The 24808-nt window shown below is 44.7% G+C and overlaps 2 protein-coding genes across 3 annotated transcripts in view; both read right to left on the bottom strand.

Annotated features, from left to right (window-relative positions):
* IL1RAPL2 (interleukin 1 receptor accessory protein like 2) overlaps positions 1–24808 on the bottom strand; it is a 1345334-nt gene that overhangs the window by 348414 nt on the left and 972112 nt on the right. The window lies entirely within an intron of this gene.
* Positions 9537–23376, bottom strand: LOC147718617 (uncharacterized). Its single transcript, XM_086966569.1, has 2 exons — positions 23179–23376; positions 9537–10052 (listed from the first exon to the last, which is right to left on the bottom strand). Exons 1-2 carry the CDS (start codon positions 23374–23376, stop codon positions 9537–9539), a joined length of 714 nt encoding a protein of 237 aa, XP_086822695.1.

Genomic DNA, 24808 nt, shown 5'->3' with positions numbered 1-24808 from the left:
CTGCATAGCCTAGACAATTAATCTTTAATCTCTGTGTCAAGTTACAATTCTCAATTGAATTCTGTTTCCGTTCTCTGTAACGCCTATTTTCCTCCCAGTCCCTTTGACTGTGCACCCTCTTGCCAGCTCCCATGAGGGCCTTGCTTCTCAGAAACAGGAATAAGGGAAGGACGTGGGCGCTGATCAAGCATAATGTTCATTCGTAACACTCTGACCTCCGTGTTTGATTCTAAATTCTACACTCTGAAGCACAGAATAGTGGAGTGCAATTAAGGTAGTGGAAACTATGACATGTGGTCAGACAATCCACTACTGTATATTAGGTCTAGGGATGGAAAAGGATTCATGTCAGGGATGAAGTGATTCAAATGCATGGAAACCCCATACACTCATCGGTTTGTGGGCATTTCTGCAAATTTTGTGGAAATATTGTAAAGTGGCTCTCAAAGTTTTTGTTTGGAGTTGCAGTATTTGCTGGATGAAACCTTACATGTGCAATGCACAATCCCCTTGGTTTTCCAATGTGTGTTTTTTCCCCACAAGGGATATTGCTTAGGAAAGTATTGTCTCTCTAAATATACCACAGGTTTGGAATTCCATTAGTACTTATTAGATGTTTGTTATGTTATGTTATGTTATGTTATGTTATAGAAAGCTTGTGTCGCGCACTAATACTCTAGAGTGTCCTGGCGCCGAAGTGAACTGGGGCGAGGCAGATGGAAACCAATTAAGGTACCTGACTGAAAAGGTGTGTCTTTAAGCGTTTTTTAAAAAGTTCAAAATCTTGAGTAAGCTGAAGATCCGCAGGAAGCGAATTCCAAACCACTGCTGTTTTAACAGAAAGAGACTGGCCTCCCAAGCGAGCTCTGCGGAAACGTGGCATTACCAGCCAGCATGAAGAGGCAGACTGCAGAGATCGATTGGGAACATACAGGGCGAAGCGTCTTCTGAGATACACAGGAACAGAACCATGAAGGGCCCTGTGCGCGAGGGTCAGAGCTTTGAATTGTACTCGCTGGGTCACAGGCAGCAAGTGCAAATCCCGCAGATGCTGACGGACGCTAGATCTCCTAGAGATGTTAAAAAGGAGTCTAGCAATGGCATTCTGTATGGTTTGCAGTTTTTTCAGCAAATACCCGGGGATGCCAATGAACAGAGCATTAGCATAATAAAGACGGGAGAGAATCAGAGCACGGGCTACCGTCTCTTTAGCCTCTCTAGGGAGCAGAGGAAAAACCTTTCTAAGTGCCTTAAGGGTCCCAAAGCAGACACCTGTCAGTTTTTTAACATGGTCAGCGAACCGAAGATCCTCGCTAAACCATACTCCTAAGTTCTTTGCAGGGGCTCCCACAGAGTTAGGGCACGGGAAATCAGGGGGCCACAGAGATTGTCTAAAGGTCAAAGGGAACTGGCCGTACAAGAGGACCTCCGATTTGTCCTCATTGCACTTCAGGGAGGCATGAGCCAGCCAGCAAAATAAGGGACGCAAGGAACGTCTGGGCGATGTTGGTGTCCAGATCCGAGCCCCTCCAGGTGAATAAAAGCTGGGTGTCGTCCGCATAAGCTATAATTTTTGTAAATTCCTAAAAAATTGGAAATCCAACCCAGATATATGCAGAAACTTTAGAAACTAGTTTTCCGATTTTTAAAAAAGACCTTTGAGAAATAGACCGCCAGAATGTTACTATGTGATATTTGCAACTCGTCTAAAATTTAGGGCTATATTAGGATGGTGGGCGGATTGCCCCCACCGGGCCGGTGGCCGTCACTGCCGGCGGGGTGATCCGCCCGCCATCCATGCAGAAATGACCCCCCGCCATATTACACTGGCACAAGGGTCCGCGGCGGACGGAAAGACTGTCTGCCGCCCAGTCAACATGTCAACCGGGCAGAAAAGGGTTCTATATGGTGGTGGTGTCTGAAAGACACCGCCGGCCATATTAGAATGTGGGGTTTGAAATGCCTATCTGTGGCGGCATTGCCGCCACAGAAAGGCATGCAGAGTCTGCTTGGGGGGCCCATTGCAGGCCGCCAGGGACCTTGGGGGGTGAAGGGTGTACATGGGGGCCTGCAGTTCCATGCACAACATGCCTTCCTGGCATTGTGGCGGGCAGTGCTGAGTGCACCGCCCGCCACAAAAATAGTTCTCTCTACTAACAATCACCAACAATAAGCATTCTTGAATGTTCCTAAGTTTGTTGCTATTTGTTTGGGTTTTGAAACATATTGTGACATCATTCACTGGATGGCCCCTGCAGACCAACTGTGCTAGCAATTTTTGCCATTCATTTTTAATGACATCCCGCAGCTAAATCAATTGCATGGCTGTGATCAATTAATCAGGCCGTAGTTAGAAAGTGCAGCTTGTCACCTGAGAGGGTTTACAGGCACTTGCTGCAGGTATCAGTCAAAGAGTCAGGTCATGAGCCCTTTCCTGAAGTAGGCCATTGAGTGTGCAGTGCCGAGGTGGAGGGAGAGGACGTGCCAGGCTTTGGCGGCAAGATAGGAGAAGGAGCATCCTCCGGAGACGCAGTAGGGTATGCAAGGTATCTGTGTCAGGGCTAGCTGTGCAGACCGGAGGTTTCTGGGAGGTCGGTGTAATACTGGGTGGTGTGGGTCCTCTTGGGCAGGTTGAGGATGGGTCTGGTGGCTGCGTCTGGATCATCTGGAGCCTCTGCATGAGTTTGGTGGTGGTGCCCACATTGAATGTGCTGCCTTAGGCCAGTCACCTTGTGATGAGAGTCTACGTCACCGTCTTCCTGGTGCAGACGGGGAGGCACTTTAAAACTTTATGAGCATGCAGAACATGTGCAAATAGGTTGAGGAGACGGTTTCGTCCTGACATTTTATGGAGAGTTCACTGTCAAGTACGATGTCGAGCCTGCAGGCATGGTTTTTCGGAGTGGGGGTGGGTCAGAGTTCCACCAGACACTATGAAGTATTCCAGAGGGCTGTGTGTCTGCCAAAGATCAGAACCTCACTCTTGTCCGGTTTGAGATTCAAGTAATTGTCCCTCATCCAGGCTATGTTCTTCACACTGTTATGGAAGTTGGTCTTAGTCAAGGTGAGGCCCGCTGAGAGCAAGAAGACAAGCTGCGTATCATAGGCATAGGATATTCTGTTGATGTCATGCGATTTGAAGACTGCAAGTGGTGACATGTAGATGTTGAAGAGGATTGGGCTTTGGTATGAGCCTTGGGGGACACCGCAGATGCTGTGCTTAGCTTGCGAGGTGAAGCAGAGGCAGACTTTCTAGGTGCGCCCAATGAGAAAGGATGCTCCATCTGAGCGCATTGTCTATAATTTCATTCTGGCGCAGTCGATCGATGAGTGTGTGGTGGGAGATGGTGTTGAAGGCTGCACAGGGTTTGAGCAGGACCAGTACAACTGATTCTCCTCTGTCGAGTACGGTGCAGATGTCATCTGTGGTGGTGATCAGAGCTGTCTTAGTGCTGCAGATGGCTCTGAAGTCTAGTTGGGATGGGGCTAGTAGGTTGTTTCTCTCCAAGTGTTTGGTGAGTTGGAGGTTGATGGCCATCTCCAGGAATTTGGCAGGGGATAGGAGCAGTGAGATTGGATTGTAGCTCTGGTGGGGACAGGGGTCTTGGGTTCTCCTGAGTGGATGGAGTTCACAAGTGTCTTTGTGTTTGGTGGCTGAGTAGTGCCTGTGTGGTGGGTGGGTGGTCTGCAGTTGTGGCTGATGGGGTGATGAGGAGGTCAGAGGGTTAGGGTTTAAAGTTGTGGACGTGGTCAGGTAGGGCGTCTCAGAGTTCCTGAGACTTAGGAATTGAGCTTTTGGTGGCTGACAGGCAGGTGAGCTTTCTGACATTGGTGAAGAGCTCCTAGGCTTGGTTAGCACTGGTCTCAATCTGGTGGGTCAGGGCATCCTTTTCTGTGGCTTTGATTTGGCAGTGGTAGTCACTGATGGATGATTTGAAGGTTGCTCGACCAAACAATAACAATCACTCACATCTGGAGGTTTTTTTTGCTATCTGTGAACTATAGATATTGGGACCTTTGCTCTTATCAATTAATGGAAGCAACTCTTGTGGTATGAGATACAGTGGTGGTAGAGAGGGAGCTCAGATCCTTCCCCTAACCATTCACATTCATATTAGGCAATCTAGACTTCATCACACCGTGCTCCAGAGAAGAGTGCACCAAATGAGTGAGCATACAGAATATCGAGTAAAAAATAGCGAGTTGCACAAAAATAGAGTAATGAATATCGTGTTTCAGAAATATCATCAGCAAGAATATCGTGGTCAAGAATAGAAATATCGACAGCAAGAATATCGTGGTCAAGAATATTGACTTAAGGTAAGTAATATCGATGTTAAAAATATGTTTAATATCCTTTGCAAAAATATTGGTGTTAAAATATTGTTCTTTTAATTAATGTTATGTATTTTAGTATATACTTTATATGTATGTGATGTGTTTTTTGTATAAGTATTGTTTGTATTTTTAATATATGTGTTACATTTTTAGTAGTTAATAATTTTTTTTATTTGAATTTTGCGTTTTTAGTTACATAGCGGGTTGTGCGTTTATAGAGGAATACGGTGGGAAGTAATTCAATTATACTACATTAATTGATTACATTTTATTTAATAATATTTTGTTTATTTTAGATTTTATAGTTTTAAATGTGTAAAGTAATTTATTAATAATTAATTAATGGTTGTTACTTACTTTTATTTAATTAATTGGTAAATATTTATGGTCATTGTGTAATTCATTTTAGGTGTGTGTTGTTGTGTTTATAGGTGTAAAAGGTGGGAAGTAATTTATTTTTAATTGATGAATTAATAATTGGTTGTTAATATATTTTTAAAAAATTAATTGGTAACTAATTATGGTATTTGTGTAATTTATTTTAGTGGTGTGTTTTGGGGTTTAAAGGGGCAAAGGGTGTTAAGTAGTTTATTTACTTTGTATTATACATGTTTGTTAACAGATATTAATTACATTAATTAAAATGTTAGTAGGGTAATTGTGTAATTAATGTTAGTGGTGTGTTGTGGTGTTTATAGGAGTAAAGGGTGGAAAGTAATTTGTGTTGAATTAATTAATATATAGTTGTTAATTAATGTTACTTACTTGATATGTATTTTGGGTACCTGTTTATTTTACTGTGTTGTTTTTACTTTTAAAGGGGTAAAGAGTGGGTATTAAATACATTTTATTTACTTTATTATTAATTGTTAAAAGTAATAGTGTTTAATTAACAATTATTTTTTGTGCTTTATTATTTTATAGTTTAATTTAGATGTGTGTTGTGGATATTTTAGTGTTAAAGTGTGTGTAGTCAATTAATCTTTATATGTAATTAACAAGGACCCCTGAAGAGGATAAGGCTCCTGTGTCAGGGCAAACAATTTGTGACAAATAAACAACCCAGGCAAAACACAAAAACTGGCAAAGTTCAAATAAACAAAAATGAAGATAAAAATGAAGCACTATATTAGCATAAAGGATTTAATTTAATAAGTTTGATAAAAATGTCATGAAGATATTCATTGGCATAATCATTCATTAAAAAACAATAAAAAAGATTCTTTCAATGCATATATGTGATGAACGAATTATATATATAAGAAGTGTTCCCAATGATGCACAGAGGTGATGGCTTTTCGTCTACGCGTTTCGACACTTAGAACGTGTCTTCATCAGGGCAATACCATCGTATTACTAAAAATAGATAAACAGAGTTTTAAAATAATGTCTATTTATGCTAAACAGTGCACAATGATCTGTACATTTTTTAACTTTAGGGTCGGAAGAATGATAACCAAACATGGTATACCGCTTTACAACAAGTAAATTACAATTTGTTATATCTTCATATTTAACATATGGCTATGAGGACAGTATAATACAATTAAGTAATACATTTTTCTTTTCATACATGAGCACAAATGAAGAGAATGAAAATAGGGGAAACAGAGAAAGATATAGATTAGTGCATACGTATTAGACAGTAGACACTGGTGCTGCTTCAGTGAAAAATTTAAAATTTAAAGGTCCATTTCTTTTTTCTAATGTTCAAAGTTACTTTGGCAGCCTATTTAAATACACTGTAGTGCCTCACAAAAACTACCGTAGGGTAAGGAAAATGCAGTTTAGCCAGTTCTCACGATGGCAGTCCTAACTAATTATTTAGTGCAACTTTCGTTGTTGTTTAATGGCAAGCTTACCTATAAATCTTGGAAGGAAAGACTTGATAGTAGGTCCAAACAGGATCTGCAAGGGGAACCTCTATATCTAGTTGGAGCCGTTAGGGGAAAACAAAGATACCAGATATAAGTTGTTTGATGAGCTGTGGCTGTAATTGGCAACTATTGGAGATACGTGTGGAAGAAACGCATTAATGTTCCTTTGGTGTGGACGTTTCAGGGCATTATTTAAGGATACCAATTTGGGGAGAAGGTAGTGCAGGTACCTGTGCATGCGAGGATACTAAGATATAATTGATTCCTACTGCACATGTGACTATCTGAGGAACACTACATATTGTGGGCGCTCGGGTATACGTAGTGCAACTGAGTCAATAACTGATTGAAATTACCTGAGGTACAAATATCTAAATGATGTATACACTCCTTGTCTCTAGTCGCAGTCGGCAGCCATATTAAATTAATTAATTTAATACGGCTGCCGCGTTTAGAGCCAAGATGATTCATACAATTTTTATTTTTATCTTAATTTTTATCCCTGTGCCTTCAGCTACCGAATATGTTTGCATTAGCGTTACCGGCCTACAGCAGCAAGCATTGACATCGTGACTAGAGACAAGGAGTGTATACATCATTTAGATATTTGTACCTCAGATAATTACAATCAGTTATTGACTCAGTTGTACTACGTATACCCGAGCGCCCACAATATGCAGTGTTCCTCAGATAGTCACATGTGCAGCAGGAGTCATTTATATCTTAGTATCCTCGCTTGCACATGTACCTGCACTACCTTCTCCCCAAATTGGTATCCTTAAATTATGCTCTGAAACGTCCACACCAAAGGAACATTAATGCGTTTCTTCCACACGTATCTCCGATAGTTTCCAATTACAGCCACAGCTCATCAAACAACTTATATCTGGTATCTTTGTTTTCCCCTAACGGCTCCAATTAGCATCATTGTGATTGCATCTCTGACAGCTGCATGTTTATCCCCCAAAAGTAACCAAAATCCTTTGTGGTGTCATGTACGTCCTGTGTGTGTAATTAAACTGTATATATGTAAATGTGGTATTTCGGGAGACCTTTTTATGAAACGCTAGTACCTTTTTCCATTCCCTGTCTGTCAGCTCCCTGTTCATGCAGTCATCCATATGTCTTGTAACTATTGAATTAGGGCGTGTGACAACAATTGTAGTGCAATATAGAAACATTTCACTTGGTGATGTGCCCTGCCCACTGTAAGTATAGTTTGTAACAATCCACATGTCTCGGGTTCCTCCAGACCACAATTCCACAGTTTACGGAATGTGCGTATCAGGGCTTCATATAAAAGGAACTGTCTCGGTTGCAGTCCAGTGTTGTCAATCAAGTCCCCCATTGGGACCAGTACTGATTGGTGGTAGCAGTCCCCTTCAGTCTCCAACCCTTCCGCCGTCCAATTAGAGAGTTGTTCAGGGGTGAACATCCTCCTAGGGACGCTGTGCGGTAGGCCTATCAGGGTCAGGGCAGGAGCATAAAGGGGGTCTTCGTTCATGTGGCCACACTGCGTCTCCAGCATTGTAATGCTGTGGTTTGCACCAGTGACTGATCTGAAATCGTCACAGCCGTGTCTAGCATTGTAGCCAATAGCAAGGGTGTGTGGCCCCTGTATCAGTCAAATCAGTGCCCATGGGACCAACGCCCTCTATCCACTGTGCTAGCCATTGTAGTTGAGAGGCCAAATAGTAGTGCTCAAAGTTCGGCACTCCCTGTCCTCCCTCTTCAACTGCGCGCTGTAGTGTTAGCAAAGACACTCTCCGGCGGCTCTTGTCCCAGATGAGAACTCCAAGTATGGTATCTAGCTGTCTAAACCAACCTGGGGGGTCTTCGTCCGTATGGCCACACTGTGTCTCCAGCATTGTAATTCTGTGGTTTGCAACAGTGAATGGTCTGGAATCGTCACAGTTGGGTCTAGCATTTTTGTCAATAGCAAGGATGTGTGGCCCCCTGTATCAGTCAAATTGGTGCCCTCTGGACCAACACCCTCTATCCACTGTGCTAGCTACTATTGTAGTTGAGAGGCCAAATAGTAGTGCTCGAAGTTCCACTACATCCCCAGAAAACGTGGAAGTGTCTTTCTTAGTCACTTATAGCTGGCAGACAAAGTGCATTCTCCCCCCCGCCACACTGCATGCTTTACAAGGACCCAACCCCACATCAAACTCGGGAGTCGTACTTGATTTTCTGCAGTGTGCTGCTTGTTTATTAAAATTTAAGTTCTCTGGTCAATTACCTCATTGACCCAGCAATGTCTTTATTTATTCATACATATTCCAATACAGTATTTAATAATAAACTTGCACTTATAATACAATATATACATTCACCGCCCATTCCACTGGGCCTTTTATTTGACTTCAGGGTTGCGCCAGCAGGCCACAATCCAGATCACCTGCCCCATAACGTTAACCCCCTTCTGGTCAACGGGGCCGCAGGTGAGGAAAGCGCCCACTTGGGCAACCAGCGGCCTCTGGGGTAGGGCTGAAAAGCCAAGGCCACCAGCAGGTCGGCCCCAACTCTCCCGCCAGCCCAGAGTCCATACTGATCTAGCAAACCTGTTCAGAGTTAACTGTCTCTAGACAAGAAGTTCCCGTGGTATTCTTGTCCGGAACCCCGCCACAGGACGAGGAGCTTACTGGCGGACTCGACCTCCCCCCCCTGCGCTCAAGGGCTTCGGAGACGGCTCCTAGAACTGTTTCTATGAATATCTCCATACCCGCCTCCGACAGGTGGACTCCGTCCTTTGCATATAGCTCCGGCCTTTCTGCCTGAATTAATTTATGGCGAATCGCTGTAATACTCGATTTTTTCAAGATTTCCGCCACTGATTGGTTCAGCCTTTTGACGGATCTGTTTATTGCCTTCATGGGTGCGCCCCGAGCCCAAACGAGTCTCGGGATGACTTCTGACCACAAAACTATAGTTTCTGGCAAAATGTTTTTGATTGCTGCTAGGGTAGAAAATAGGGACTCCTTCACTTCTCTCCTCCCGCCCGGGATCATGTCGTTGCCTCCGCAGTGCAACACGAATACATCTGGCGAAGGCATGCCTTTTGCCAAAGCCGCTTTCACATCCCTCGTGACGTCCGCCAGGCGCTGCCCGCCTATCCCCACCCAATGATGGTCACAACCTCGCCTCATGGTCACCCTGTCCCTGAGTGTCTTTTCGAAATGCTCCCCGGCCCTGCGAATGAAGGAGTGGCCACACCAACAGATTTGGGTTCTTTTAGGGGAGGTACCTAAAGTAAATAAGAGTACAATGTGAAGAGATACTGGCAGCCGATTCTCACAAAGGACAGCAAGCGAAGATACATTAGACTAATTGCGGGCGAATATAACGTTCATAACAAGATGATTTCCAGCGACCCAACCTTTTGATTACCTGCTCGGGTAGGCCTAGGCCAGCAGCCGTTGTCGCTGCTCCAATTCTAAATGAATGTGATGAAAATTCGGCCGGATCCACTCCGATCCGGGCTAAGGCCATTTTTACTACTCGAGTGAACTGGAACCTGGTAAGGGGCAACCCATTCTCATGAATTAAAAGTCTCTCGTCTGCTCCCTGGGGCCTGACTTGGAGAAATACCCTCAGCAAATTGACCGGACAGAAGGGCTCACCCTCTACTCTACCCAGTTGCAACCAGGTACCTCTACCCAGCGGGTCCGTCTTTGATCTCCGCACCCTAAGCCGCAGGACACCTTTGGACTCGATTAGGTCAGAGCACCTCAGACCCCCTTCCTTATCCGATTTGGACGCCGGAAGTAATTCTGAAATTCGCAGCGCCCCGCAAAAGGCTAAGGTATAGGCCACCCGGAACAACTGTGTCTCATACTGGGAGAAACAAACGAAGGGGAGAGCTCCTAAGATTCTTATCAGTTTTTCTACGTCTATCGGCCTCCTACAATCTTTCTCCCCAGGCGCTAGGCGCTCCCAACCTTTCATTGCTCTTCTAACTCTTTGATCTTTTGTCGGATCGGGAACCCCCCGTAGACCCGCATAAAATGCTAACGCCGACAGCTGCCTCTTCATGAATGCTACCGACTTCGCTTGCCCTTTCTGCTGCACGATGAAGCCTAAAACACTCAGGGGGTCAAAGATGTCCGATACGCCCACCCCCCTCAGGTATGCCATATACGACTCCCATGACCTCTGATACATACTCATAGTCCTTGGGGCCAAGGATGCAGCTACCAACTCGGGGGCTGTGGGGCACCAAACTTCCATAGCTCCGCTGGGAAGGCTGACATTGACGTCTCCGCCTGGGGCCAATGCTCCCGGAACTCTGTTAACTTAAAACGAGACAATGCATCAGCCGCTTTGTTTTCCACACCTGGAACATGTTTCGCAGTGAATTGGACATTATGGCTCAGGCATTGCAAAACCAATTCTTTCAACAACCTGAGTACCCAAGCACAGGTGGCCCTCTGGCTGTTAATCACCATGACTACGGACATATTGTCCGACCAGAATATTATACTCTTGTTTGCCAGCAGATCTCCCCACAGGTGTAAAGCTACCACTATGGGGAAAAGTTCAAGGAAGGAAATGTTAGTAGGCAGGCCTCGCTCGATCCAGTCATCCGGCCAGCACTGCATACACCATTTTGGACCGAATATAGCTCCGAAACCAATACTACCTGCAGCGTCGGTAAATAGCTCAAGATCCGTATTAGAGGAACAGGCTGCTCGCCACAATACCGTGCCATTGAAGTCCCTCAAAAAACTTTTCCAAATCAAAAGATCCTCTCTAACCTCGGCCGAGAGCCTCACTCTGTGGTGTTTGGCCCGCAAACCAGACATCGCCCTCGCTATACTCCTGGAGAAGGCCCTGCCCATAGGTATGACCCGCAGAGCAAAGTTCAGTTGGCCCAGAAGAACTTGTAGCTGATGTAAGGTTACCTTCCTTGCCCCCAGGCAGCCATCAATAGCGGCCCTAAATGCATCGACCTTGAGCTTTGGCAGCCTGCACACTCCTGCTGTCGTATCAATCTCTATTCCCAAGAAGGTCAAACACGTGGTCGGGCCTTCGTTTTATTCCGCCGCCAAGGGTACTCCGAGCGCCTCAGCCAAGCGCTGGAAGCCCAGCAGGGCCTTCCTGCACGACTGGGAACCCTCGGGCCCCATGAACAGAAAATCGTCCAGGTAGTGGACTACAGCATGTGAGTTGTCCGAGTCCAGAAACTGTTCGACCGCCCATTCTAGGAACCTAGCAAAAGTCTCAAAAACTGCACAGGCAATAGAACACCCCATAGGCATGCACAAATCCAGAAAATAGTTACCGTCAAATGTGAAGCCCAAGAACCTGGTGTCGTCCGGGTGCACGGGCAGTAATCGAAAGGCTGATTCAATATCGACTTTAGCCATTAGGGCTCCCTCCCCGAATGCCTGCAATTTCTCAATAGCCGTGTCAAATTTGGTATACTTCACTGAACACAGATCCGGGTCTAATTTATCGTTCACAGAGAGCACTGGGGGACTCGACAGATTATGGATCAGACGGAATTTACCCTCCTCCTTTTTCGGAACTAGACCCAAAGGGGAACAAACAAAATTACGGGTAGGTGGTTCTGTGAAAGGGCCCCCAACCCGCCCCAATGCTACCTCCTTCATGATCTTCTCTCGAGCTGCCTCCATATTTCGCAACACTGAGCTCTGATTGCGAGGTGGGACATTGGAAGGGGGGGCAGAAGACGGGATACGAAAGCCAATTGTAAAACCATGCCGTAGGAATTGAGCCTCCCCAAGATTATCGTATTTACTGAGGAGGTGTGTCAGGACATGCCGCTTAATTGGAGTTGGGAGTTTTGTCGGGGGTCTTAGCTGGCTTCCCTTTTGGGGCACCGTGGCTGGCTTGTTCTTTGGGGTTACCGGTTTTCTTAAAACACCTGATCTCGGGATGGGAGGTACCCCCGCAGTAGGAACAACAGTGTTTGAATTTACACGAGACCCCCCTGGTACACTCATTCCTATTAAACTGCCAGCAGGCCTGTTTTTTCTCAACTACCCCTTTGTCAGTCCGAAAGGACTGGCTCTGAGCTGAAGGTACTGGGGTAGGCGTTGAAGGGGTGGAATAAAAGACCGTATGCCACAAATTAATCTCCCGTTGGTCCCAAGCTATACCCGGGTGAACTGCCTTCATCTGCCTGAACATTTTATCATATTTCAGCCACCCCTGGCCTGGAAACTCCGTTGCCGCTCCATGAATCAATGATATATAGCTCATCATTTGTGGGCCTAAAACAGGGTATTTCTCAAGCATAACAGCGGCATATATTGCAAATCCCGTGATCCAATTCTTCATGGACCATTCTACCCATGATTTCTTCTGATTGTAATCTCCCTCCTTTCCGGCTTTGGACTTCCCGGCCGCCACCCCCGCATTGATAAGGTCGAACACTTCTATGTATTCGCCTCTGAGAATCCTGTCCTTCATATCTGCAGGGACGTGCCAGGTTATCCCCGCGGATGGCGATAAGGTCATCGAGGAAGAACCGAACATTAGAGGGCTGAAAGCTAATAACGGGGAACCAGCTGGTTGCCCCCCAAACCCTCCATGCATCTGGCCATTAGAGGGACCCGGAACCTCACCCACGGCATTCGCCCTTGAGCCCTGACTTGGACATCCCAGATTAGAGAAAGCAGTCATTGCTAAGGGGGACCCGTGAGCTGTGTAAGCAGGAAACATTGAGCTTACCGGGCTGCTACCTATCGCTTGACCATGTGACCCATATAACTGCATCCCTGGTAACTGAGCGACCCCACCGGGCTGAACCCAAACTTGCGATACTCCGCTACCCGGCTGCGCCACTACTGGCGGTAACATACCGTGCGGACCGGACCCCCCCACAGAAGTGACGGGGAACCCTCCTATCTGTGTAGGCCTAGTTGCCTCATACTGCCCATCGGCGTCATCTGGGTCGTTTTCTGCGCCTGAGTTCGAATCAATTGTCTCTGGTGCCTCCTCCTCACCTGGTGATATTGGTCGTGAATCCGTTGGCCTAGCCCGCTTGCCTCTTGCCGAGCTTCTAAGCTTTTCTGGGGTCTGCTTCGCTCTTTTGCCTCTCCCCCTCTCCTCCTGAGAGTTCGCATCAGCTTTAGCCCCATCTCTCATGTTCTTTAGCACCCAATCCATGCCCTTCTCTCTTGTGAACTCCAGCAGTTCGGTAAAGGCAAGGAATTCCTCCTTCTTGGCTGCGGGTTGTTTACCTTTCGGTACCTTCTTCGACGGCATCCTGCACTTAAAGAAAACACTGTTAAAATTTATTGCGAGACGCAACGACTTTTTTAGGCCCACCGCGCGGCGAATGGGCCCGGGCCCAGGAAATCGGATGTTCGAGCGCTCGCCCTCCCCCCGGACACGAGGATTCACCGCAGCAAACCCCCCCCCCTGCCAACAAGATTTAAGAGAAACTAGGCACGAAAAGTTGAAAAAATTTAAGGGAATCTAGCACACACTGCAAGGCCCGCTAACCTAAACCACGAGTCGGGGTAACTCTCGCTGTAGACTCGAACGCGATGCTCCCACGATGTCTTCTCTTGGAGACGTCCGACTCCTGGATGATCAGCGGACAAAGAGGGGGCCTCTAAGCTGGTCGCGTGCTTTTAAGCCTCGCGCCCTACTAACGCTTCCGGGGCGTGCCTCGGCGTTTTGTCCCCATTGGTCCTGACGCGACGATCACTTCCGGGTCACGCAAACCGGAAGTGACCCGGCTCCGGGTCGGCCCTTTTGCTGCCACTAACGACGCCATTCCCCGATGGGGTTGGCGCCTTCCAGTTTACTCACTTTCTTTTCAGCTCCTCGAATTTCACGTTAAACCCTAGAATTAGGAATAGCTGTGGACCTGGAAATACTAATTGGAAAGATATAGGCAGAGGCAGCTGAACAGTGGTGGCTGCCACCAATCTAAAGTGGTGGGTGTGGCACAGTGAGGGTTTAGGGGACTAAAAAGACGTACCTACCGCTGCCTCAGAGCATCTCTCCTTCTGGCAGTCTATGGGCCACAATGCACAGACTCCTCATCCAATCAAGACGCTGCTCTCATGCTACACCTAGCATGAGAGAAGTGCTGGGATAGGTCTGAGCGGGCATGTCTGATACTCATTCAGGTACAGGGAACCTGTTCCTTTTCTCCACCCAGCTGTGCAACACAGCTGAGTTGGAGACATATGAGTGCACATGTTACTTTGGCCGTCCTAAGACGGACAGCCAAACTGACATGCACCCTTAGAGTGCCCACCACTCCTCCTCCCTGCCATTGTCGGGCCACGCCCCGCCCTAGACTCTATCAGCTTCAATTCAGCCAGACAGTGATAAAAAAATGATAATAACATGGTTTAATTATCATATTATTTATCATCTGCAGGCTCTGAACAGTGAGGGGGGGGGGAGGGTAGGGGCTCTTCCGCCACTGGAGCCACGCCTGCAGCCGGACATTGCTGCCCCCTGTTTCTATTGCACCCTTGTTCTGAGCATGCGCACACTTCCTAAACTCCACAGGGCACTGCGGTTTTTGATAAGCAACTGAGCAAATTCTGGCTATGCAGACCCAATGCGGGTGTGCACTGGAGCAATCATCATCTTTGCTTCTCCCTAGCTAACTCTGCCCGGGGAGAATACAAACAATCCTGTTTCTGTAGGTTGCTTGAATGTAAAACGGATCTTGCCTTGGTTAAGCATAGTTGCACCAGACTCACTTTCCCAGTCGGCTAACTTTTTTTCAAATAGTTTATTCTTGAACAGTTTCTTTATGTTAAGTGTTGTTTCTTGACCCTACCTTCAGGAGGTGTTGAATAAATATAAAGAACTATAAAAAAGGAAGATTCATGATTCTTAAGGGTAATTGTTCGTGGCTCTTTAAGGATTATATTTAGGAGACGACGCAGATGGCAATTAACTGCAAGAGAAATTCTGAAATGTTCAGAAAGGTAATTTGTGAGTGCGCGCCTCCCTCATCAGTTCCTACCCGTCAAGGCTGGCGGGCGCCTAAATTACATAAAATCATCAGATGACAAAGCCCCGCTTCTATTTTGACATTAAGCGTCTTATTTGAGAAAATAAAGGCGATTGTGGAAGCAGGGGATTCAAAAGCTATAGCTGATCAAGCAGTAGGTAAAACAAATGCCTTCTCAATAGCATGTTTCAGGTTGATGCGGAGGGCTGCGCTCCTATTTAAAGTATATACAGCCTGCATCAGTTGCTAGGCTGAAGGAATGGAGAAAGTTGCCAGGGAAACACTTGCAATCTTTGGAAGACAACCTCCTCTCTGATAGTCGCGGTTGTTTGTAAAGTGCAGATGTTGCCTACACACAGAAAAAAAGCAAGGGCGCTTTCGTTTTCCCCATGTAGACCAGGAACCAGGAATCAAAGTGGCCTGATCTGAGGCGAGGCCCAGTGTAGTGTGGGATTCCCGCTCTTTGAGCGCGCGGGCACCCGCTGGGAACAGTGCGCCGCTGTGTTTGCTCTCCTTATCTCACAGAAGCAAGATGCTGAACTATCTTGTCCCGCAGGCTGGCCCGACATTTGATGTCGCAATATTCTGCATTTGAGAGACCACGTCCCCAAGTGTCTGTAGGCTCCTCTTACTTCAGAACATCGGCTCACCAGGGACACGCCGAAACATTTATAAACAGAAAATGACGCTTAACGAAATCACATTTGGAATTAAAGTTGCTGATCGGAATGTAATAAAATATTTGTAAAGAGGAAATACCATCTACCATCATTCTTCGGCAGGCGGGTTGGCTTATTTGACTCGGGATACTAAGGGGCATATTATCAAGGGGGTTTATCTCCGCTTTTTTGGCTTTAAAAGCCAAGAAAGCGGAGATAAAATTATCTCCCTATTACCTAGCTGTCGCTAACACCAGTTAGCGACAGCTATTAGGAGATAGCGACCATCTTGGGCCCCACTTTGCATGTCAGTGATATTTATCACTAATGACATGCAAAGTGGGCGTGCCAAGATGTCCGCTATCTCCTATTACCAACTTTTGGAGATATTCGCGCTAAGCGCAAATATCTCCAAAAGCTAACACCTGCCCTGAGCAGTTCTTAGCCATGTTATCCAATGGGAGGTGGATAACATGGCTAAGAGCATTTGCTCGGTAATGCATGAATATCGCTGACTTTTCAGCGATATTCATGCATTGCGGCAGATTTTTATCGCTTAGGAGATAAACCTTGATAATATCAAGGCTTCTAAGCGATAAAAATCGTCGCTACACAGCGATAAAATTATTGCCGCTAAGCCAACCTAGCGATAATTATCGCTAGTTGTTGGTAATATGCCCCTAAGTCGCTTAAATAAAGTGTTTTTATAGCCTGGCTAATAACTTGGGGGCATATTACCAAGGGCAAGTATCGCTGCTTTTTCAGCGAATTGTGCCGAGAAAGCGGCGATACTGCTAAAGCCCTATTAACAAGGGCATTTTAAAGCCTGGCCCAAGCCCACTTTGCATGTCGGCGATAAACATCGCTAATGACATGCAAAGTGGGAGTTCCCACGTCCAACCACATGAAAAATGTGGTTGGAGGTGGGAACACCCTATTACCAAGGCAGGCGTTGGGAGGAAAAGACCTGCAATAAACTTGTTTATCGCAGGTCTCCCAACGCCTGCTCAGACCAGGCGTTAGGCATTGATAACATGGGGGTGTGGATCATAAAGCTGAATCTACCCCCCCATATTATCAAGGCCCACATTAGCGCGTGAAAACAACGTTTGTTTTCATGCGCTAATGTGCCATATCGCCGACTATCGCCGGATTTCAATTCGCCTATCTGATGCGCATTGATAATTGCGCACTAAAACGGCGATGAAATCCAGCGATGGCCGGCGATACGGGAATGTGCGTTGTGCGTTTTCCAACGCACTCCTTGGTAATATGCCCCGTCATTATTATAGCTAATTCTTCCTCTGCAAAGTGATACCTTTTCCACAGTTTATGAGAAGTCATGTGGGATGTGGACCATGAACCAAGATTTCCTCCTGATGCATCTAGTGATGATGCAGAGATAGGTTCTGGAAGGTGGTCTTCTTAACCCAAGTATTGCAGAGGTAGGACCAATGGGGTGCAGTGCTAGTGAAAACAAAAATAAGGGAAAAAAAGCTCGGACCAGGTGTCCTATGAGCTGAAACATGTTGACCACTATGCACTACGCCGTGATATAGTCATTTGTTAATACTATAGGCGTTGTTTTTACCCTTGACCCTGGACAATGCTGAATAAATATAATTTTTGTCACAGGAGCCAATTTTAAAATCACCCTTATTTTTGTTTTCACTAGCACTGCACCCCATTGGTCCTACCTCTGCAATCCCACATGACGACACTCCACCATAAAGGGTGGGCTGATGGGACTTTTTCTAACCTAGTATTGTCATTGGGAGGTCAGTTTGGTGTGGTGGTATCTTTGGCACGACACAACTCTTAGTTTAGCAATCTGACCAGGTACCTCTTGTTTGTTTATTTAGTTGATGAAAGGGGTTTTGAGCTACCGTGGTCATTAAACTTTCCCCAGTTGACCCCCCTATCCTCTTTTTTCCAGTAATACAAATCTACCCTTAAATGCCATTTGCCTTTGACATATGCTTTTCACAATCAATAAAGCAAACACAAGCATATGGGTGGGTCTGAACTGGGGTGGCGAAATGAGCTAAAGAACGATGATGGATTCAAACCAGATCTCATAGTGACTTGGGGTGAGTGTCAGAAAAGTTTCAGCACTGAGTCCATCATCTCTTTGTGTTTGCTTTTTTCACAATCCAGTAAGTCAGGCCTACTGCCTTTATTGTAACTTTTCATTACAAATAATCAGGCCTATAACATTTATCATTCAGTTGCCACCTACTGTGTTGGTTCATTAGCCTTCCCACAAGGCAACCACCAGGTATACCATAACAAAATTACAAATATGTACACGATTCAGTGCCAAAACAGGATACGATCCCTACTAATAGAGACTAATATGGATTACAATAGTACACATCCTTGTGGTTTGTTCAGGTGGGTCACCTATAGCACCCAATAACACTTGCCTACCACATTAATCTGCGTGCCTCTAGGCTTTAGCACAGTGGAATAACAATCCACCATTAAAACACCTATTATCTTTAGCACATGCTTTTCGCAATAAGTAAATAAAACCTACTTGCTTTGTCATAACTCATTAGAAACAGATCAAAGCTGGGAAATTAGCTTCTCTTTTTTGTAGGTTCCAATGACTACTTTAAAGGTTTCCCCACCCCACTCCTCCCACCCCATTCCTCCTTCCCCCTCCCCACCTAGTCGGCCCCAACGGCCAATGGATGTAGGAATATGTATTCACAGTTTAAACCAGATTTTAACTATAAACAGATCAATTCTATGGAATCTGACATAACTTTCTCAGTGAACTGATAAGACCTCCAGCTTTGGTTACACACTATATACAACACAATCCTTCTGAAGTGTGCACCCACTGGCAACCATCAGGCATACATTCATAAAATTACAAATATGTTAAAAAAAACAGCTGACAAAACAATATTCTACCCTCGCTACAGCACCTTAAAAGAATCATTACAGTAAAATTCTACTCCCAGGGTTTGTCAGAGTCGGTGGCCAACGGCAAAACCCTTGTCTACTATGGAAATCTGTGAGATTACATGTAATCAACTACCTTTCCTTGGCCTGTAACAATCCACTAATAGAGAACCTCTGGCTCAATCTTATGCTTTTCACAATAAACAAGCTAGACTTACTGTCTTTGTAATAACTTTTCATAATAAACTGGTGAGAATTAGAGCATCGCGCATAACATTTCCCTGCACAATATTCAAGTCTATAGCTAATATGATTGTCACATTATCTTGTCACAATAACCAACTTAGGTCTAGAATACTTAGGATAAGTTTTCCCACAAGGAAGCCATCAGGCATACAGTCATATAAAAGCAAATAAAAAAATATAGCTGGCTCAGCAAATTTTTTTTTCCTCCAAACAGTGTTTAACAAGGATCCTCATGGTGCAAATCGATACTCATTGTTTTTCAGAGGGGGTAAACAAAACTCTTGACTAATACAACAAAAAATGATGGCAGTGGATACTCAGTAAAAGCCAGCACCTCGGTTTTGTTTGCACAACAGTCAGGGAGCCAGGGAAGATGCCCCAGGTGTTCTGACACAGCTGCCTGGGGGGTGGACAGGGGAGGGGAATCTTGAAAATTAAAGAGGAAGCAGCGATCTGAATGACTTGAAGTCACTGGATCAGGAAGGCGGGCGAGCCACAAGGAAAGACTATTGGCATAGTCCAACATGGATTTGATCAAGGCATGGACTAACATTTTGTGAAATTCCACAGGGATGAGATACAGCAGAGTTCTTAAGGACCTTAGGGTGAAGAAAAAGGTGGAGGATAATGCCTTGATTTGTGGCTCAAAAGTCGGGTGAGAGTCAACTTTTATGGTCAGGTTTCTTACTACTGGGGCCAGATGGTGGGTATCCATTTGAGCTGCCCCCCAGATACTGGGTTTGAGGGATGATGATTACAATTACAAATAAGCCAAAAAATACAGCTGGCAAAACAATGCAGAACCTCTCCTAACAGCGCCTAACAACAATCAGATGAGTGAAACCCCCAGGGTTTATCGGAGTGGGTGGTTCATGACAAAAACCTTGCCTACTATGGTCATCTGTGAGATTGCATGAAACAAACCACCTGTCTATTTCCTGTAGCACAATGCAATAACAATCATTTGTTAAAGGCTTTCTGCCTTTAGCATATGCTTTCCACAATTAATGAGCCAGATCAACTGCTCTTGTCATAATGTTTCATAATAAGCGGTTACGAGACCAATGGTGCAAGAAATTGGAGAATTTATTGACATAGGTGAAAACCCACTTTCAATATTAATCGCTGTCCTTGTCAGGGTGAACCACTAAAATCACTAAATAAACATATGACCCTGTGCTTAACCCTCTGACGGATTGGCACAAACCAGTCAGACTTAACTAGAAGGCAAAGTGTAAAGTATTTATACAGCACTCAAACAAATATAAAGTGAAAACACAACACAAAAAAATCTCAAAGGAATTTAGAAAAGTAGAGGATAGTTTAAGGAGTAGAATTACACCAACAAGAATCCAATAAGTAGAAGAGGATATATGAATTTCTGAGGTTTGGATTAAAAATGGCACAAAAAATCAGAAAGCGCCACTCGCAGTTATATATCAAGCTAGACTGGGTTAAAGTCAAAAGTTAAGGCAGACTGCGATGAAGTGTGGTTCAGAGAAAGGGACCAGGTTCATCTCAGTAGAAAGTTTAGTTTCTGAATTATAAACATTTATGGAGAAAAAGTGGTCATTGATGAGTTATCAGTAGGGCAAGTTGCAAGCTGGATGATAAGCAAGCCTCCATGATGGCGAGTTGCTGAAGAATGGAGCATGGTGCAGTTGTCAACCATGGTGGAATAGCTCTGAGAGCTCAGAGAGAGTGAAGTCCATCCAGAGGAATGCCTTGACATAGATCGGATGTTGTTCGGCATTAGTCCAGCTAAAACCCTCAGCGTTCAGACTTTTCTTTGCACCAGCAAATTGAGGCCAACTGGCAATTCACCACCGATGGCTGTGGCTTCAACTCTGACGCTGGCTTCATCGTTTCTCCAGGCAGAAATTTGACAAAAAGTTTGCACTTCTTGCAATTTGAGGACAGAAGGAGTACACTACATGTAAGACAAGGGTCTAGGTACAGGGGTGCATGAGAGAACTCACTGAGCTGGGGCCAGCACCCGGATCCAGGTTAGGTCCAGTTGGAAGTCTTCAGCTGGGCAGTTGCAGTGAAAGAGACCTCTCGAAGTTGTTCGAAGTTGTCTGAGACCTATTGGTGAATTATGCGCTATATAAAAATAAATATATAGACATAGACATAGACATAGTTGTGTGCCTGTAACCAAATAGGAGGTTCGCCAGCTGATCCTTTGAGTCACTTTTGGGCCCTGGGTTCAAGGTAAGCAGGTGTAGTCTTCTTTAAAAATCTTAACACAGCAATTCTTCTGATTCTTCACAGGCTCAAGAGTGTTCAGAGGAGAGGTCTTTGGGGTTCGCATTCATGCTCAGCGCCAGTCTGTCTATGAAGGGTAAGCCATTGTACACCCCCCTAAACCAGTTCTAGGCAGTTCTTTCCCTCCTACTGGATTTGGAGCTGGCCTATCTCTCCTGATGGCCTAGCAAGGATTCTCACAGAGCAAACCTTTTGCCTACACGGTTTGTCATCAATGAGTGACTATCACCAAGACCATTGCCTATTATGGTAATCTGTGAAATTCCATTTAACAAAATACCTATGTGTAGGCTTTAACATAGAATAGTACTAAGCCACACTGCCTATCAATGTTAACATATGCTTTTTCCAGTAACTATGTCATGCCCAGTGCCTTTATCATAACATGTCATAATAACAGATCAGGAATATATCCAATTCAGTCTTGCTATATCAAGTATAAACTTTGCCACAACCCAGAAAAGTACCGTACAAGTAGCCTTTTAAGTTGAGGCACAAAACGTTTGCCCAATTAAATCCTGTACCCAGGACAACCAACATGTGGGTAGAACTTAAGCTCCTGTCTCAGTAGGACTCTGAAAGCTCTTTTTGTTGATAACATAAGGTCAGGCCACAGTGGCATATAAGGCAATAAAAACTTCTTTCAATCATTAAAATAGGTTGTTTTGATATTATCAATATTAGATGAAAACCCTTGAAATTTCCTTACACTCAAAAGCCGTTGAAGGTGTCCAGCAAATTTGGCAAACCTTGTCAGTTCCATTGGGGTTTCCACATTAAAAAGAAGTTCCATCGACTCTGTGCATTTTTGAAAAAATTGGCTTTTTTAAAGTGCGGCGTGCATTCAACAGACTGATAGATAGAGCAGTGTGCAGATGCCAATATTTGCCAGGGATATCCAGAATATGTGTATATCCTTTATTGGTAAACCATAATTCTGGCAAACATGATCAGCTTTAAAATTGGTTTATTCAGTGCACAGTTTAAGTAAGGCTGACATAATTTGTCCCTGTAAGAGCCTACAGTGATGTGGATATTACTGGCAGAGGTTTCTTGTGTATTTGAGTATAGTTTTTAGTGGCAGTGGTTAATGTAAATGTGCTTCCCAATTCGTCATGTCCAGGTTCACTTTAGAGCAGGCTACCACCAAGTAGTCTGAGCAAGCATTATTGCCATTTAAAAAATGTGCTTCAAAATGTCTTACATTATGCGAAAAGGTTCTAAACAGATTCCGCAGTAATACCAAATTGTAGATGCCCAATTTTCTATGGTTTGTTTATCTAGGCCACACTCACTGTGTACCAGAGCTTTCCAGTCATGTATTGGAATTTGACAAATATGTTTATAAGCATGACAATCTCCAACTCCATTGTGTTCGCCAAGGCATCAAGGAAGGCAATTTGTCCATAGGATATTGAAAGCAGTAGTTGGGCTCCGACTACCGTGCGAATTTCCACAGTAGTCGACTGAACAGATTGGTGTGGAGTTCTTCTATAGAAGAGATAGGTGCATTAAGCTTGGCGGTACTCATAAACCATAACTCCAATTGATTGTATTTGGAGGCAGTAAATAATTTCCGGTTGCCCAGTCTCCAGTGATGTTTGTGTTTATTAGTGTAATGGCCAATAAGAACCTTATGTTTTTTGCATTCGGCCACTAATTTATTCTCAGTGTTGTAGTTACTCAATGCATCCTTAACTTTCTGTAAACCCATTTTATGTGATCCATTGGGATCATGTCACCGGCATACTTTATCAAAAACAATCAGTTCTGTCAAATCTTTGGTTAGCAGGTGTTAGGGAGTTTCCTAGATCAGCGGTATACAAATTAAAAAGTATAGGCACCCGGATACATCCTTGTTTGAGCACTTGGCCTGTATACACTTTGGCTGTGGCTGCGTTCGGGTAAGCTTAACACGTACCCAAGTTTGAGAGTTAAGAACTATAATGGCACCCAGCAGTGTGTTCAGAATCCCTATTGTTTGCAGTTTCTTCCAAAGGATGTTCCTATTAACACAGTCAAAAGCTGCGGTGTAGTCCACAAGGCAGGCGAAGAGTGGATGCTGTTTTGGGAGAGTAGCTTGCTCAACTAAGAAGTCCAAGGCCATAATGTTGTCCATTGTCGAGGATCCCTCCCTGAAGCCTGACTGATGCATTTGGAAGATGCCCTTGTCTCTCGCCCAGATTTCAAGGTCACGTAATAGGAGACTTGCATAAACCTTAGCTTCGGCATCTAAAAATGCTTTAATTTTGTAATATGTGGGATCATATGTGTCCCACTTTTTGTGTATTGACTGTAGTATCAAGCCCATCCAGGATTCCAGGACTCTAGCATTTAAAGTGCAGAACTGATACAGAGGTGTAAGGAGAATGCCCAGAATTCGTAGTCCTCTTGAAATAGGTGACTGGGGAGCCCATTCAGGCCCTGAGCCCCATTACTTCTTATATTCATTAGGATTTTTAATACGCAGCTGCACTCTCACATGGGTGCGGATGAAGCAGAACTGGTTGATTGTGTGGCCCCATGTCTGACAGAAAGTGTAATGTGCGGTACTCTCTCCTGAAAGCAATTGATTATTGAAGAAGGCTTAGGTGCCGGCCATGCAGTATAATGTTTGAACTTGCCTGCTCCATGCATCAGCTGGAACTACATTTCATCTACCATGGCCATGACCTGCAAGGGTATTGGTGTATTGCCAGAATTCCTCCTATCTGCTTTGTTTTAAAAGAGTGTGAGCGTGTAACCATTGTGATTATTCCTGTTGTTTTCTATACCACCAGATACACATATTGTGAGTTTTCCAAGTTATTAACCACTTGTGGAGCAAATCTTCCTACCCTAAGTGTTGATAGGGGTGGGAGGCCTGACTCAAAGTTCATTTGCTCTGCTTTAACTTTGCACAGTAAGGTTTTGGCAGGCAACACACCTTTTCCTTGATAACCGACTGAGTGCCAAGTGGCCTGCCTTGAAGCTGTTGATACAGGTCTGCTGCTGTTGATTGCCATTTTAAGACTGTGAGCCCGCAAGCGCAGTTGTTGCTGGTCAATGTTACCAAGAATGGCATATCTATTTTCTTCCACTTTACCATTTGTGTAAGCATTTGAATTTTTCCGCCAGTAGGAGATCCCAACGTATTTAGGAGTTGTGGCCTGGAGTGACTGGAGGGAGATCACAACAGTAAGAGGAAAGTGATCACTGGTCTGCTGATGTAATATTGCAGAGTCCACAATTTGTTTGAAAAGAGGGTTGCTCATGAACACGTAATCTAAGGTCGAGATATTACTATATGATTTGGGACATGTTCAAGAGAAATTGGCCTCATGTGCAGACCTTGAGCGATGTGTCTTTTTAAATTTTTTAAAATTATTTTATAAAGAATACAATTACACCCACTGTTACAGGGTTGTGTCTTAAGAAATGTGGTTAGAATATTGCCAGCAGGGTCCACTAGTGAGTTTACCACATTCTTATTGGCTACATTTCGAGTGTTAAACATCACTGACTATTATTGACTCATTATTAGGAGAGTCATGAAGTAGATGTTCCAAGAT

The sequence above is a fragment of the Lissotriton vulgaris genome, chromosome 4_1 (assembly GCF_964263255.1).
Source record: "Lissotriton vulgaris chromosome 4_1, aLisVul1.2, whole genome shotgun sequence".
NCBI classification, from domain to species: Eukaryota; Metazoa; Chordata; class Amphibia; order Caudata; family Salamandridae; genus Lissotriton; species Lissotriton vulgaris.
Note: the sequence above shows the minus strand (reverse complement) of the source record. Positions and strands in the feature narration are given on the sequence as shown.

Coding starts and splice junctions, on each gene's coding strand:
- LOC147718617 (XM_086966569.1), bottom strand. CDS start 23,376: ATGGACAACATTATGGCCTTGGACTTCTTAGTTGAGCAAGCTACTCTC. Junction 10,053..23,178: donor TTCTTAACTCTCAAACTTGG/GTACGTGTTAAG, acceptor TGTTTCTCCCAG/TATGAGACACAGTTGTTCCG.